Source organism: Venturia canescens, chromosome 9, assembly GCF_019457755.1.
Source record: "Venturia canescens isolate UGA chromosome 9, ASM1945775v1, whole genome shotgun sequence".
Classification (NCBI taxonomy): Eukaryota; Metazoa; Arthropoda; class Insecta; order Hymenoptera; family Ichneumonidae; genus Venturia; species Venturia canescens.
The window spans coordinates 3,957,749-3,975,760 of NC_057429.1; the positions used below are offsets into that span (position 1 = coordinate 3,957,749).

At 38.4% G+C, this 18,012-nt stretch overlaps 1 protein-coding gene across 1 annotated transcript; it reads right to left on the reverse strand.

Moving 5' to 3' along the window:
- Positions 1–13,972: 13,972 nt before the first annotated feature.
- Positions 13,973–15,919, reverse strand: LOC122416251 (uncharacterized). Its single transcript, XM_043429012.1, has one exon. The coding sequence runs from the start codon at positions 15,917–15,919 to the stop codon at positions 13,973–13,975; it is 1,947 nt and encodes a 648-aa protein (XP_043284947.1).
- Between the last annotated feature and the right edge of the window lie 2,093 nt (positions 15,920–18,012).

Below are 18,012 nucleotides of genomic sequence, written 5' to 3' on the forward strand. Positions count from 1 at the left end.
GTAATAATTTTGAAACTTGTTCCAAAAAGTCTTTGGATGCTTTTTTTGCTGATAATATGAAAAGTTGAATCTTCGGAATGCGGTAGGCAAACACAAATATTGACAACAATACTTATGAAATGACGTGTATGTTGAGTATTCCTATTCTGCAAACTGCAAATGTGGAATTATTGGTGATAAACATTCATTACGATAAGTGTACAGTTGCTCAGTTTTCGATGCGATTAAGTATAATATAGAAATAATAAACGAAAAATTGAAAACTTCAAAAAAATTCAACAAAAATAAAAAACAATCGAAAAAATTCTGTAAAGAAAAATAAAAAATTTTCAAAAAAATTCATAAATATTGGACAAATTGAAAAATAAACTATCCAAGTTACATGCAGTATAAAAATGTATGATATCAATTGGAGGCCAAGTTTTTATTGATAATTTGAAATATTTATCGAACAAATCGCAAACTTTAATTGAAATTCATGATAATTATTTTCGAGAAAAAAGTTAATGAAAAAAAAGTTATAACGGAAGTTACGTGCAGTACTAAAATGAATTATATCAATTCGAGGTCAAGTATTTATCAGTTATTCGAAATATAATCTCCGGCGACGAATGAGCGTTGAGAATCCTTGTCGGGCTCACAACGTTTTATCAAAATTACTAAAAAATTAATGGAAATAAAATCATTAAAAATTCACATGAAAGTCATTCGTTACTTCAACAAGATACACACTGTAAAGAATCGATTCCCCTCCGACTTTCAGGATCCCCTGGTATTATTCACAACATTCAACTTCGATTGGATCGGTACAAATTATGTTCAAATACGTCTTAAACGTACTTGTCCGGCCCATCACTTTTTATTCAAATTGCTCATTCGAAAACAAATCAAAAACGAAGTTAATGCATGTGTTAATATTAAGGAACAGTAATTCCCGAGAAAATAATTTTCCTTCGAATGGCTCTTGTCAAAATGAAACGAAAATGAAAGATGAAGTTGATTAATCTATTTATATTATATGGAGTCATAATTCACAACAAAATCATTTTTCTTCAAATTCCAGGAATCCACGTGTCGTACTCGACTAGTGATATTTATCAAAATGTGTACGTGACTATAGAAAAAAAAACATTGCATGGCTGAGTAGGTTCGAAAATTTCTAGTAATGCGCCTGATTATTTCTCATTTTCATTGGTTCTTACCGAATGGTATGTGTTCACTGAAGAAAATCAGAAGTGGATATTGCTATACGAACTTGCGAACAATCAAGTTCAAATTACTTGGAGATATTATTTTTATTTCTATCCATTTTATTATATTTGTCATTATAGAACAGCCCTCATTTGTTTTCGAATGAGCAATTGGAATAAAAAGTGATGGGCCGGACAAGTACGTTTAAGACGTATTTGAACATAATTTGTACCGATCCAATCGAAGTTGAATGTTGTGAATAATACCAGGGGATCCTGAAAGTCGGAGGGGAATCGATTCTTTACAGTGTGTATCTTGTTGAAGTAACGAATGACTTTCATGTGAATTTTTAATGATTTTATTTCCATTAATTTTTTAGTAATTTTGATAAAACGTTGTGAGCCCGACAAGAATTCTCAACGCTCATTTGTCGCCGGAGATTATATTTCGAATAACTGATAAATACTTGACCTCGAATTGATATAATTCATTTTAGTACTGCACGTAACTTCCGTTATGACTTTTTTTTCATTAACTTTTTTCTTGAAAATAATTATCATGAATTTCAATAAAAGTTGGCGATTTGTTCGATAAATATTTCAAATTATCAATAAAAACTTGGCCTCCAATTGATATCGTACATTTTTATACTGCATATATCTTGAATAGTTTATTTTTCAATTTGTCAAATATTTATGAATTTTTTTGAAAATTGTTTATTTTTCTTTACAGAATTTTTTCGATTGTTTTTTATTTTTGTTGAATTTTTTTGAAGTTTTCAATTTTTCGTTTATTATTTCTATAGAATTTTTTTCCTGGATCTGAATCTTTTTTCTATGTCATCCAGAAACAAGAGACCATCAATGTACTTGTCCCAACCTTTTTTTCCCTAGGGGAAGTTTATGGTTTGATATCACGCCTTTTTTCTCAAAAGTTCCTCATTTATGTTATGACGGTTATAGGATTTTAGTATAAATTTCTATGAATTAATTGCTTAGTACATTTTTATAGATTCCATTCTCATACGAACATTTTTTATGGGATAATCTTTTTCATGAAATTATCAGCAAATAAGGGACCATCAATGTACTTTTCCCAATCTTATTTTCCCTGTGTATGATGTTCGGCTTATAAAGTTGGTTTCCACCGAAAAAACCAATTTTTCGTAAAAATTGTAGTGAAAATATTTCGTCACAAGTCTGCCCTTGAACTTTGGCGATTTTTTTCCTCATACTCTAATATGTTATGCCTATTAGGAACTCAACAGCATGGAGGAATCCGGGATGAGGCCCGAGAAATGAATTTCGGTTTATAATGTTGGTTTCCACGTAAAAGACCAATTTTTCTTCAAAATTGTACTGAAAATATTTCGGCACTGGTTTGGTCTTGGACTTTGGTGATTTTTCTCCTTGTCTTCTAATATGTTTTGTCTATTGGGAATCCAAGAGCATGAAGAAATACGTGTTGTGGGCCATAATATGATTTTCGGCTTATAACGTTGGTTTCCACGAAATAAGATCTATTTTTCGTCAAAATTGCACTGGAAATATTTCGGCACTGGTTTGTTTTTCCACGTTGGTGATTTTCCCCCTTATCTTCTAATATGTTATGTATAATAGGAACCCAAGAGAGTGAAGAAATGCGTCTCGTGGGCTGTAATATGATTTTCGGCTTATAACGTTGGTTTCCGCGACAAAAGATCTATTTTTCGTCAAAATTGTACTGGAAATATTTCGTCTCCTGTCTGTCCTTGGCCTTTCGCGATTTTTTCCAAGTCTTCATACCAAGAAAGAACTGATGTAAAGATTTCCTTAATAGAATAGATTTTATTTATCCCTGTTCTTCAAAATTCAAATGAAAGATAGATCAAATTCATAACACGAAAAATCCAACAGATTTGCCCACTTTCAATGTCGCTTTTGCATTCTGAATCTAGAGATTTCATTTCATCCAAAACGTGCCCTCAATGAAATATATTTCCAAAGTTTGCAAGTGGCCGCTGAGGTCCAATTATCCACAGTTTGATAGTTGCTGAAAAAAAGTACCCGAAAACTTCTAACATTTATTATGCCAGAACTCAAAGCAGCAAAAAAAACTAAGCGAACTTAATTCAACAGAGCAACAGAATTCAAAGACGTTTAAGGTACCTGCATTGGTTTTGGAGGAAAACCATTTCAGGACAATTCAGAAATGAATTTAGAAATTCGAAAACTCACAATGGAGTAGAAAAAAGAAAATTGAAGTATTTAGAAAAGCGGAAGACTTTTGTGATGAATTTTCTAGATTACATGATACGGTTGGAGTAAATGATTTGAATGATTGGCACACATGCTGCAACACAGAAATATCAAAGTTTGGAAGTATTCGCTGTATATCAGTCATACAAACTTCAATACTATTTGAAAAGGAACACTTAAAAACTTGCATTTACCTTACATATTACCATAATCAAAGATAAGGGGTGATCCGTCGCATATATATTTATCCACAGAAATTTCAGAGTTCGCAGGTATCTGCTGCGGTTCAATGTATCTGCGCAATGAGCTTCGAAGACAGCAATTTCAAATCTATCCATAAATGAGCAACTGAAGACTTTTATAATCAATTTTTTACTTCATATAGATGTTACAGTTAGAGTCAAAATGTAAAATGAATGGCACAGTATTTAAATTGTATAGTTTGCAGATTTTTGCAGTATTTTAATGATCCGAATCTACAGCATTATAATGAAAAGTTGTCAAAAGTCATGATGTTACATTAAAATGACATAGCGCACATTGCATTCAGCAATTCTGTAAGTTTCTGGGGATGTTGGTAGGCATTATATTTGATCGCATCCAAAACTGAGCAACAGTAGACTTATTCGAATGAATTTTTTTTATAATAATTCCATATTTGTAGTTTGCAAAGTGGAAATACTCAACATACATGTCATTCTATAAGTTTTGTTATCAAAATTTGTGTTTGCATACCGCATTCCTAAGATACGACTTTTCATATCATCAGCAAAAAAAGCATCCATAGGCTTTCTGGAAAAGTTTCTAAATTTATCACTCGTCAGACCTAATGGGAAAAGAATAACTACACACTATACCAAGACCAGATGTTTTTTTGAAAATCTGATTTACAAAATGTGTAATTCAAGATCATGGTTAGAAACCTCTCGAATCATGTTACCACAATCATCATGAAGGAGTAGAAAATCATAGGACACATATTAGGGAACGAATTAATAATATGAATCGATCCGCTGCAAACTGATGGGGTGGAAACAAGGATCGGAGAGGGCAGAGCCAAACTGAATATCAAGCAAAATATGGGGATGTTTAAAAATAATGACGACACAAGAAATAAATTAGAAAACATTTATTCAATTAAAGTTTCTAATATCATTCTAACAGTTGCGTGTATTTTTGTTCTATTTATTCGTATATATAACCTATGTACACATGATATATAATCACGCCACTGACAATATATTCCCACTGGACAATATTTCTCGTATTCTGGTTTAATTGAAGGATTATTTCTGTTAACACTTATTTCCAATCGAACGAAATGATGAAATCTTGAAAAGTTTCGTTGACATATGCATCGCGCATTTTTTATATTCTTTTTCACACATACATCACAGACTACATTTACGCGGCCGCTTTGATACCGGTTTAATATATCACAAATAACAAAATAAATAGTAATATGCACTTCTTTCGATGACGAAAATTATTTTTTTATTGATCCCGCACGTACTTCGTAATGTCGAAACTCTGTTCATACGATCAAAAACTGACACATGGTTTGTACATTATTATATGTATATCGATCGAATTTATGACTGCTGTTACCAGCTGTGCTGCGCCGTGTGCTACGTTCTGAAGTTGACGTCAGATTTCCAATCATCAACAACTAATTTCAACAACCAATGACAACGTTTAAAAATGGATGTCGTCAGATCCAACCAATCAGAAACTCGAGAGCATCAAAGTGCCTTTGATTTTCTTGTAAATATAGACGCATAAATTCTAGAATGTGTTGGTAACTTTTGCATAATCTTGAGCCTGTGCAAAGTTTTTTCTCAGCAATTACGCCACCGATCATGCTGATTGTGGGTGGAATCGAAAGAGAATTTATTAATTAATCTCCAGTTCAATTTTCAATGCCTTAGATGACTCACAATCAGGAGTTTCGTAATTGAACAAAATGACATGCCAATTTTACCCCCACCACCGCGAATCGTTTTATTCAGAGAAAAGATAGTCTCGGCGAGCTCGGGCCAGCACACGACAGGGCTGTCAATGTACTTGTCCCGAGACTCTGCCGAGTCTCTTGATACCTGCCAACATCATGGAAACCTACAGAATTTCTGAATCTTATGTGCGCTATGTCATTTTAATGTAACATCATGACTTCTAACAACTTTCCACTCTAATACTATAGATTTGGATCATTGAAATACAGCAAAAATCTGCAAACTATAAAATTTATATACTGTGCCATTCATTTTATTTCTTGACTCGCACTGTAACATAAATATGAAGTGAAAAATTCATTACAAAAGTCTTCAGTTGCTCATTTATGGATGGATTTGAAATTGCTGTCTTCCAAACTCATTGCGCAGATACTTTGAATTGCAGCAGATACCTGCGAATTTGGAAATTTCTGTGGATAGGTATATGTGCTAATAAGTATCACCCCCTATCTTTATGGTAATATGTAATGGAACTTTGTTCAGCAAGCTTTAAAGTATTTCTTTTCAAATAGTATTAAAGTTTGTATTACTGCGGTATGGAGCGATACCTTCAAACTTTGATATTTTTGTGTCGCACCATGTGTGCCAATTATTTAACTTTTTTACTCCAACCGTAACATGTAATTTCAAAAATTCATCACAAAAGTTTTCAGCTTTACTAATTATCTTAATTTTCCTTTTTCTAAATTCTATGCTAAATTTCTGAATTTCCTAATTTATTTCTAAATTATCCTGAAATGAAATTGTTTTCCTGCACAAGCAATGCAGGTACCTTAAACGTCTTTGAATTCCGTTGCTCTGTTGAATCAAGTACGCTCAGTTTTTTTTACTTCTTTGAATTCTGACATAATAAATGTTTCCGGGTGCCTTTTTTCTGCAACTATCAAACTGTAGATAATTGGATCTCCGCGGCCACTTGCAAACTTTGGAAATATATTTCATCGGGGGCATGTTTTGGATGACACGAAAATGTCTAGATTCAGAATGCAAAAACAACATTTAAAAATGGCCAATTCTGTTGTATTCGTTGTGTCTTGAATTTGATCTATCTTTTCTCTTTTCCTTTCTCTTCACTAACGTTATAAGCCGGAAATCATATCTCAGCCCGCAACACGCATTGCTACATGCTCTTGAGTTTCCAATGGACAAAACATATTAGAAGACAAGGAGAAAAATCACCAAAGTCCAAGAACAAACCTCTATCGAAATATTTCCAGTACAATTTTGACGAAATTTAGGTCTTTTTTCGTGGAATCCAACGTTATAAGCCGAAAATCATATCACGACCTACAACCTGCTTTTCACCGTGCTCTTTGGTTCCTAATTGACAAAACATATTAGAGTACAAGGAATAAAATCGCCAATGTCCAAGGAGAGACCTGTGACGAAATATTTCCAGTTCAATTTTTACGAAAAATAGGTCTTTTTTCGTGGAAACCAACGTTATAAGCTGAAAATCATATCTCGGCCCCCAACCCGCTTTGTACCATTCTCTTGGGTTCCCAATAAGCATAGCATATTAGAGTGGAAGAAAAAAAATAGCCAAAGTGCAAAGACAGACCTGTGACGAAATATTTCCAGTACAATTTTGACGAAAAATAGGTCTTTTTTCATGAAAACCAACGTTATAAGACGAAAATCATAAATAATTCATAGAAATTTAAACTAAAATCCTATAGTCAACTGAACATAAATAAGGAAATTTTGAGAAAAAAGACGTGATATCAAACCATAAACTTCCCCTGGGAAAAAAAAGGTTGGGACAAGTACATTGATGATCCCTCGTTTGCTGATAATTCCATCCATGAAAAAAACTTTAAAACAAAATTTTTATAAAAAATGGGCAAAAAAATTATTTTATAAAAAAAACAGAACAATTCGAAAAAAATTTTCACAAATCTTGAAAAAGCATTATCGTTAAAAAAAACTGAACTGTATCTATTTTTCTAAGTGTCAAAAGAATCAAATAACATGTAAAAAATAAAAGCCGAAAAATCGCGCTTGAAATCATTTTGGAAACCGATGCCTCATTCTTCTTATTTGATTCGAAGGGCTAAATCAATTTAAAAAAAATCCATCTAATTTACGTGCAGCATTAAAATTTATTATATCAATTCGAGGCCAAGTATTTTCTAATAAATTGAAAAAAGTTACCATTTGAGTTACGTGCAGCACTAAAATTTATGATATCAATCGAAGGACAAGTAATTTATGAGTAACTCCAAATTTCAACATTATGGAATTGTTCTAAGAAGCTTTTAAATCCAAAAAAATCACATGCAAGCTAGTCATTTCTTATTCTATGGTGGCAAAGACTTATAAGAAAATCGATTTTTTTCAGACTTTCAGGAGCTACTGATATTATTCACAATATTCGACGTCGATTGGATCGATACAAATTATGTCAAGTGGTAACTTTTTTCAATTCATTAGAAAATACTTGGCCTCGAATTGATATAATAAATTTTAATGCTGCACGTAAATTAGATGGAATTTTTTTCAATTGATTTAGCTGTTCGAATCAAATAAGAAAAATGAGGCATCGGTTTCCAAAATGATTTCAAGCACGATTTTTCGGTTTTTTATTTTTTACTTGTTATTTGATTCGTTTGACACTTTAAAAAATGGATACAGATTAGTTTTTTTTACAGATAATGTTTTTTCAAGATTTCTGAAAATTTTTTCGAATTGTTCTGTATTTTTTTTTATAACATAATTTTTTTGACAATTTAAAAAGAAAATTTTTTAAAAGTTTTTTTTTATATTACTATCTGTGAAGTCTGTCTGCAGAGGTTTTGACGGTATCTGTTGGCCGTCTACGTATAAAGAAAGATAATTGATCGAGTAGTGGTGAAAATTGAACGGATTTTTTCCATAAACACCGTTGAAAGCCTTATTATCGACAAATCCAATTATTATACGTTTTGGTAGTTGGCCCAGTATGACGTTATCAAGAGTATCGCCGTGTATTCCGGCGTGCATTGATATAGCTTTAACCTCGACACGTGTCAGCAGATATTTTGCTGTAGATTTAGACAGAGCTCTCGCATGAGACAGGAGTATACCGGGCGCTATGTTAACGCGTCGCACGATTAGCGATGCTTCTGTAATGCGGATTTTACAGTTTTTCAAATCAGTCATGAGACAGAAAGCGCTATTGTTCTGCACAAGTCGCAAACGCATCTCAACAGCGTTCAGCAAAAACCTCTCCTGATTGAAGATGTCACAATGCAGATGTCCAAGAAGATCGATCGTTCTATCCTTGCCTAATGCAAGTCTCTCTACAAGTCCTTTGTTACCATCACCCTTATCATCCATTGCTCCCTCTGTATCACTATACCATAAAGCGATGCGAGGTCTTCGCGGCGTACGCGTAGTTCAATAGAGTTTCAATATAAGCTCTATAAGCATAAGCATTCTTAGGAGAAGACACAAGTTTTTGATTCAAAAATACATCGATCTGGCTGAACATTGAGTGTAGGAAATTATTGACAGGTCCTACATCGGGTGACACGCCCTCTAACCCCCCTGGCTTTTTATAATCTGGAGTATCTATCTTAACGTGTATACTTAGCATTGTATGCGCAAGATCAATGTACTCATCCCCCTGGCCTGGGACGACAAATTCTATCGGTGAATCATCCGTCAGAGATAAGATTGGTTTGTAGTATACAGAGTGTGTCCCCTCGATCGTCGTCTGGGTTGGCGGTAATGAAAATTATTCAAGCTCCGACTTAAGACACTCGCACGAGTGTGCGTGTAGGAACGCCATTTTTCAGAGTGCAGTTTAAGTAAAAATATCCGTCACTGTTCTTGGCTTCTTGTTACGTCTCGTGACGCGTGGTTTAGCCGATGATCTTCTACCTCTCACAGCCTTCTTCCTCTTCTTAACACACTTCGTTCTCGCGCCACCGCCGCTTGAACGTTTTCGCAATTTCACTGCCTTTCTTTTCACACAGTTGCGCCGTGATACGCTCCCCGCAGCAGAATTTATCAGTTTATTAATTTTGCTGCCTTCTTTATAGCCGGAGCCCTTCATGAGCGATGTAATTTTTTCCTCAGCTTTACGCCTCAGGTTTTGTCCTGATTCGCGCAGGCGCGTTTGAAACGCTTCTCTCGGTTGTATGCTGGAGTTAACGACATCAGAGGCCATGTTAATCCCCGAGCGAAGCGCCTCTCTACCAACAGTCCGAGCCCCCTGTTTCAAGAGAGGTATGATACGTCGAAAGAGACCCCCTAAAAAACTTCCAATACCATGACCTCGCTGGTTTGGTGAGCCGATATACACATGGCTGATACCACCATAGCCTGTTCGAGCCCCACTCCCCGTTTGCACGTCGAAGTATTCGTCATAGTAATCCATTGTAGATACACCCAAGTCAATCTATACGTTTGAACTGTAGCCTCACCGTCAGCGTCCCGTGCTCGAATGGTATTGGCTCGCCAAACTCATCCTTTATATCAATGGTTATTGTTTGAAAACTAGTCTGTAGTAAGGGAATATAACGCGGTGGCGAGAAGCTTCTTATCCGCACAGATCCGTAATTATGGGCATTGGCGATAGCAACAGGCACAACACGTAGCAATGGTGTGCGAACATCACCGGTAATATAGGGCTCACAGATATCGGTATAAACGTACATCATGTTGGGGGTCCCGTTGGCTAAATTGGCAGGCCTCTGAGCAGTGTATCCTCCACGGGGTACTACTACGCCTCCTGTTTCGGTGAACCCTAAAACCTTGCTCAGTACGTCGGAGAAAAAAAAGGTATGCTCCAGGTTCTTACAGGATTCGCAGACGCGCTTCACCGTCACATACCCGTTGCGGGCGTACTTACATTTCAAATGGCCCGTGACATAAGGTATTTCGTTAATAGCCTCGAGCAATGTCCCTATGCTATGGTATACGCCGGGCGGCACACAGGCGTTATCTTCCTTAAAAGCAAACGCCGTTGAAACACCGGCCGCCAACTCGCACTCGATAGGCACGTACTTCACCGCCGGTTGCCTCGTTGTCACACTCAGGAGGTTTCGCGCGCCCTCGACAGGTACGTACTTTGTTGAGATACCAGCCGCCTGCTCCGTTGTCATATTCAGAAAGTTTCGCTTGCCATCGGTAGGCACGTGTAAAATGGTTGCGGGTATAAGGATCTCAGCTAATGAAACAGCCCAACTACCGTGAAGAGACATACGCTGCGGTAGATGTGTGGTATACCGTGTTGTTACATTATCGGGATAATAATCCATACTACTATTGCTAGGCAAAACCATGTAAAACTCGTCTTTCATTTTAACGCCCGCTGTTTAACCTGCTTTGTTTGCACTCTCGATAGCTCGGGCTCATAAAATATACCATCAATATCCTCGTCGTGGAGATCGTGCAGGAAGTATACCGCAGGGCAAATACCGAACGACACACGGTGAATCTTGAATAGCTCGCTACTCCAGCCACCTTCGTAACCTTTTGCAAAGGCCGCCTTCGCGCTACTGATACGCACAATGTCACCCACCTTATATTTAGGGAGACAATGCTCTGGTCTTTTGTATCGCTGTATCAGGTTATTCCGAGCCTTAGCGGCTGTAGCAAACGTCACTGAGACGGGCTTCATTTTTATAGCGCTATGCGTAGAGTTGTTGTATGCTGAAACAATGCTCTGTAGAACGTCGAGGTAGCGTTTTTGCCGGGAATACGTGAAATAGCGCCACATTCTCTCCTTCAGCGTTCTATTGAATCTCTCGACAATAGCCACTTTGATATCGGGGTTTCTCGCAATGCGAAACTGTATGTCTTTTTTCTTTAAGAAATCCTGAAACGCAGCACCTACGAATTCTTTACCTCTATCCGTCTGCAGATAAACGGGTGATCGACCGTTGCTATTTTTCTTAGACAAGATGAGATTAAACGCTTTAGCCACAGATGCGGCAGATTTGTCGCGTAGAGGTTGAACCCATGCGAATTTACTGAGAGTGTCTATCACAACGAGTAGATAAACATAACCGTCGTTATAATCTTTAATTGAGCGAAGATCTACCAGATCAGCTTCCCAAAAGTCATCAATGTTCCGTACGTTATAAAAACGTCGCGGAAAGTGCTGTCGCACGGGTCTGTGTTTCGTGTAAGCATCCTGTCCCTCAAGCCACTGCAGAGTCTTCGTTCTGGATACTTTTTTCTGACGTGCCAGACGTAGCAGTTTAGTAGCACCTGAAAACGATGCTTCATGGGATGGATTAAAATACACTTTTTCCAACGTTTTCATATTTATAATTTGAGGTTAGCCCAGGTTACATGTCTTTTCTTATGATATTTATTAGGATAACCGTTGCCGCTCTGCCCTGCGTTATCTGATTTGCTATCGCGGCCGCTGAAGAACGGCGACTGACTCGTCGCACCTGTACTGTCGCTGTTTGTACTGCTGTTGCTGCTCTCCTCGAGCTGCGACGGTCGTAGCGTTGAATTGGCCCTTGTCTCCTGCCACAACGCGTCATTGCCGATGAACTCCCGCGGTGTCTGTATTGCTCTCAGAAATTTAGCGAAAGCACCACGCCCCGCCAGTTTAGATATTTTTCTAGCTCTCATGGCGTCGTTCACAAGATCAACAATATTCGAGCCCTGAATCGGGCTACCCTCAATCGATACGACTCCTCCGGAATCCCAAGAAAAATTGCTGCGTGGTGCGTCATGTAAACGGCGGAGCAGCAACTTCGCTTTAGTGCGATATTTGGCTGGTATGCTTTCAATTATGACGGAATCGTTCATGCTGTTACGAGTTTCTCCTTTTTCACTTTTATCATAATTAGACGTCGTTGCATGGTCGTTCTTCATAAGATCGCTGTGTTGTCGAGCTCTCTCGTCATCAGAAAAATGGAGATAACGCTGTAGCACAACCAGGTACGCTGCCAATTTTTCCCTCTCATTCTTGTAGGTATTAGAGTTAAAAATTTCATTCATCTCCGCGTCTAGTCTGGATAATACGGTATCAGTAGATTGTGGCGGTTGTGCCGAGGCGTTCCAGCCGGCCGTTGGCTGTCACTGGTTTTGCATGCCCAGCTGTGCCACATGCTCTTCAGGGATAAGAACCATTTTTCTCGCGTGCTCCATCATCCCTGTCCGCCAATCAGGCTCGATAGAACAGTGCCTAGTATCGGTGCTCTTAGGAGCGGTAGAAACCCGCCGCTCTGGATAACAAAACGTTTTTTACTTTTCCAGCAGCCTTTTTTCACGGCTAAACGACGGAGAGCGGGAGCGTGTCGTCGTAGCTTTTTTCGGTGATCAGCCTTCAAAGGAACGTTACCACAAAGAATGTTCAAGGCACACTCGCAGATACAGCGGACGATGCTTGGGTCCGCTTTACGCAGGACAGCCTCGCGTTGCTCTTTATTGAGATACTGAAGAGCCCGTAGTATCGTCACGTGCTTTTTACAGAGCGGTGCACCGTTTCGCTCCATTACGCGTGTCAAACTGTCTAACCTCTCGACGTATCGCCCCTTTTAGCCGATTTTTTCGACCTATAGGGATGGGGGGTAGCGGTGCCTTTAAGAATATACCGCACGCATAGACCAATACAATAATAAGGGTGGGAGGTGTTTCCACAGGTGCTGGGTCCTTGCGTTATCTTGTTAGCTCGCTGAAGTGCACTCAAAACGATCATGCATTTATCACAGTACGATAACCCTTTGGGCGCCATTACATGCGCTGAACTGGTAATTCACCAGCATTGCATCCGCTTTTAAACTTTTTCCGCGGTACGTAGACAAAATGATGGGGGTCGTCGGGAAAAATACAGGTACGGAATCTACAGTTGTCAGGCGTCGATTGTTTCAGGTCGAGTAGCAAATAACCGTGCGGCTTGGCTGTTGCGTCGTGGTACGCCTCCTGTAGGAAACGCGGGTTTTCAGGATACACCTGTCGCGCGAGATGCTGAATTTGAGCACGATCACGGGGATTTTTGAAAATCACTATATAGTTGGCATTCAGCGAGATATCTCGCTGGCCGTGTCCTTGATGGAATAAGTTCTGGGTAATAAAAATAACGCTCAGATTTTTATGATGACTGCCTTTGGTGAAAAGGTCCACAACATTGTTGTTAGATGCCTCGCGCATCAAATCATCGATTATGAGAAGTTTTGCGCGAGGGTCGTCAGCATAATCAGCACGCTGAGGTAGACCCTCATGGAACTCTATTGATTCACCATACTCCGTGTACGCTGACTGCCACTCGGAGTAATAGAAAATGACTCTCTCAAACGGCTCACTGTTCATCCGTGATATAAACTTTAAAAACTTTTTTACAAAGTACGTTTTACCGCAGCCTGTGGGACCACAGATCATTGAGGTCCAGGGATGCTTCCACCGTACATCCATCTGCACGAATGACCACGTTTCCTGCAGGGCGGTATAATATAAAGAATTCGAGCAGTTGAAACATGTATAGAGCTTTTATTTTCCGGTAACAGTATAAATATTTTACAGTAATAACATAGATATTTTACAACGCTACTTAACAATGTTTAAAGCGAGAGTTTTTATAAACTGTTATTTGTAGCCGTAAGGGAGCGAGCCGTATTCGCCATCACGTCTTCGCTTGACGCTCAGAGGCATGCACGATTTCTTTTCGGGTCGTGTGACAACCTGGTGGAACGGCGTACGACGTATTGAATCAAACTGTAGTAGAACAGGATTTTCTCTCTCACCTATTATAAATGACCGTATTGATTCATAATTTATCAGCGAGCTGTTTGCGTAATTCAGCGTTATGCCTTTAACCTTGCAAACCTCGCTTTCCGCGCCGCTCGGTGTATTAACTATGAAAGAATAAAATTTAGGGCCACCTGAGATAAAAGATTTAATGTAACTGCCCTCGCCGTAAGAGCTTAGCTCGTCGGTTAAATCCCCTAGCAATTGACCCGTTGGCGGTTCATAGTCTCCAGGCTCTTTTCTCGTGACATAAATAACGGAATCGGTGTCGCAGTACAGAGCACGCTCACCCAGCGGTTCGAGATAGGTGTAAAGTTTTAAACGGGCTTGGGCTGTGGTGTATGCAGCTAAGACAGTATTTGCTATATTAGATGGTATTACAGCATCATCGGTTTTCGTATAATTAACATACAGCACCTGGTTGTTAACAGGTAGCATACCAGTGATCTCGTGCTCGGGGCTGTTTAGCAACTCCATAAGTTTTTCGCGTGTCGACACTATTTCTGTTTGAGGTAAATTTTCGCGTTGTCCAAATTTACCCCAAAAGGAGTTAAGATAAAGTTTGGCTACCGAGCGCAGCCCCGGGTTTTTCGCTACCGCACTACGTTCCAACTGAACCCCTTCGGCTGTCTTAAAAGAAGTTATATAACGCTCTTGGGCAGCTTTGTCACCTGTATAACCCTCGGGCCAACCGCTAGCCTCTTGTTTGATTTTAAGAAAAGTGTTTATGTACCCGGTGAAAAGGCCCCCCTCCTGTGTATCGCGGTTGTACTGCGTTATCTCATACTGCCAAATCTCGCTCACGGTTAATATTTTATACCCGCACGCAATAGCTTTTCGCAATTCATCCACCACCCAAGTACCGCTAAATACACGCTCCGCAGGGTCTTCATGAGGACACGCGTCCTGGTTCATTGTTTCGCAGCAGCTACGACATAGCCCGAATAACAGGCGCTGGTGCATTCGCACCGGCAGCACCGGATGATAAAGATTTTGCGGTGGAAGCACTGTACATTTAACAAGGCCCTCAACGCGGGAAAGACTGATATTATTTTCGGGGCCTGTCAACGCCCTGCACTCGTCGCCGACGTATACCGTTGGATGGCCCATCGGATATTTACCGTACTTGCAGATGTATGGGTACAACGAGCAAACGTCAACATATCGTATCTGCTCCCCGTCTTTCACATCGTACAGAGTGACCATGTTTCCCGTGCGACCACCGAAAAAAGCATCGCGCGGATTGAGAGGCTCCGCTCGAACCAGAGCGTGATCACTCACAAAAGCGCTCATCTCTAAATCTGTTTTTATCATCCGGTCATACGCGCACTCCCAAATCTCGGTTAACGTGTAGCCGCTTGAGCGGATTCTCTGCGATATAGCGTTTGTTCTCTCGAGACGCTCGTTCAATGCATCACCGTCGCTTTGTTTACGGTCTCTGTTTACAGTGAAACAGCTCAAGCACCCGTGCCAATAGCAACCGTGAAACTGTAACACGTGGGTTGAATCAGGTGTTTCGTAGTAGCCGTCTACTAATAAATTTTGAGGCAATTTAAACTCGCGCGAGCGTCCTGCGTGAATGATACGACGATTTAAAGAATGCTCCATCCACACGAGCCAAGAGATCGCTTTTTTTGACTGATTGTGAGCCCATCTGTAACCACCCGTAGGTATAATACCGATCGTGTTAGGTTTTAAAAAATTTTTTCGAAAGATTTGAAAGCAGGCGGACGCGATTGTTGTGTTTTCGCTAAACGGGCAAACGCGTCCGCTGTCCATGAACATTTTCCGAAAAACCACACAGGCTTGTCTCAATATCGTAACGTCGTTTTTACAATAGGTTACGAGCTCGTTTGAAAAGTTAAATACATAAGAGGCATTCTTTAGTCGGGAGAGTAATCGACTGCGGGCGGCATCGGCCCAATATAATTTTGACCATAAGTAACAGCACGAGTGCTGTTAAAAAATTGGAGACAAGTACATTTATGTTTGATGTCACCTGGACAGTAGTCTCAGTGAAACCCTATGAGACACTCATGTAGTTCAAAACACAAATGCACGATGATTTATAAGAAGAAGTTGTTCGATCTGTTCTCTCGAAACTTGCTTTAAATGAGCAATTCATTACTAAAGGATATAAAAAAAAACCATTTCAAACGCAATGAATAAAAAAATGAATCTATTAAATCATGGTAATGCGTGAAAAACGTTTGGTTCAAAGGAACAAAACGTGGTCAAATAAATGCAAAAGTGACGAGTACATCGGATGACGAGTGAAAAAAAATCAAAACATAATAGTATGTAAAAAAAATTACGAAACCAATTGTAAATAATTTCAACAAAACAATTAAGAAAAGCTTTTACAAATCATGAAAAAATATTATATTAAAAAAAAATACAAATCTGTAATTATATTGTAAAGGGAAAAAAAAATTTAAATAGGACGTGAGAAATTTAATCTTACGGGAAGCACCCGGAACTTGAGAAAGTTCAAGTGAATCAAAAAAGTTACCATCTGAGTTATGTGTAGCACTACAATTTATGGCATCAATCGGAGGATAAGTATTTTATTAGTATATAATACATAATTTTTCACAATATGAAATTATTCTGAGAAACGTTCAAATCCAAAAAAAAATCGCATCGAAGGTAAAAGTCATTTGTTACTCTATGGTGGCAGAGACTTACTTAGAAGAAAATCGATTCTTCTCAGACTTTCAGGATCCCCTGGTATTCACAATATTCGACGTCGATTTCGTATCGGTACAAATTATGTTTAAATATGTGCTAAAAGTACTTGTCCGGCCCATCACTTTTCATTCAAATTGCTCATTCAAATAAAAATCAGGGCTCTTCTAGATCTGATGGATCACATCTATGCGTACAGAGGGAAACAGAGGGAATTTAAAAAATTACCTCCAAGAGATTTTAACTTAATTGCATTCATTATAAAAACATGCAAACAAATTTTTCTGTAATATCCAAGAGATATTATTGTGTATTTATGAAAAAGTATCCTTCGCACGATAAGCATTGTCCAGCTTCCAAATTAACTCCCCAGTTTATATTGAAATGATGGAAATTTTTACTACACATTTTATTCTTCAAACGAATTTTATTCGTTATAGCAACTAATCTATTCTGTTACTGAAGATATTCAGCTGATAATAAATCGCAATTCAATAAATTTTCGAGCAGATTTGTCTGTGCAATTTCATTTTTTTATGGTCACGTACACAATTGCACTTTGTTGAAATCAACATTAAAAAATGAGTGCGACACGGGCATTTCTTGAAATTCGATGAAAAGTGATTCCCTAGTGTATTACTATATACACTTTCTTAAAAAAAAATTTCCGATATATCGGAATGTAAAGCCTCTATCCGTTGCAATGGTTTTGTTTACTCGATGCCATGAATTGTTGCGAAGAGATAGTTGCCGCCGAGCATATGTGGAATGATGTCCAAATTCAAGTGGGCGTGTAACGCCAGCGTTAATGCTAGTTCCATAAAAATAACGCAGAAATTAACGTCTAGTTTGATTTTTATTTGAATGAGCAATTTGAATGAAAAGTGATGGGCCGGACAAGTACTTTTAGCACATATTTAAACATAATTTGTACCGATACGAAATCGACGTCGAATATTGTGAATACCAGGGGATCCTGAAAGTCTGAGAAGAATCGATTTTCTTCTAAGTAAGTCTCTGCCACCATAGAGTAACAAATGACTTTTACCTTCGATGCGATTTTTTTTTGGATTTGAACGTTTCTCAGAATAATTTCATATTGTGAAAAATTATGTATTATATACTAATAAAATATTTATCCTCCGATTGATGCCATAAATTGTAGTGCTGCACATAACTCAGATGGTAAC

What these genes read in the sequence shown, in the direction of transcription:
- LOC122416251 (XM_043429012.1), bottom strand. Translation starts at nt 15,919, where the DNA reads ATGTTCATGGACAGCGGACGCGTTTGCCCGTTTAGCGAAAACACAACA.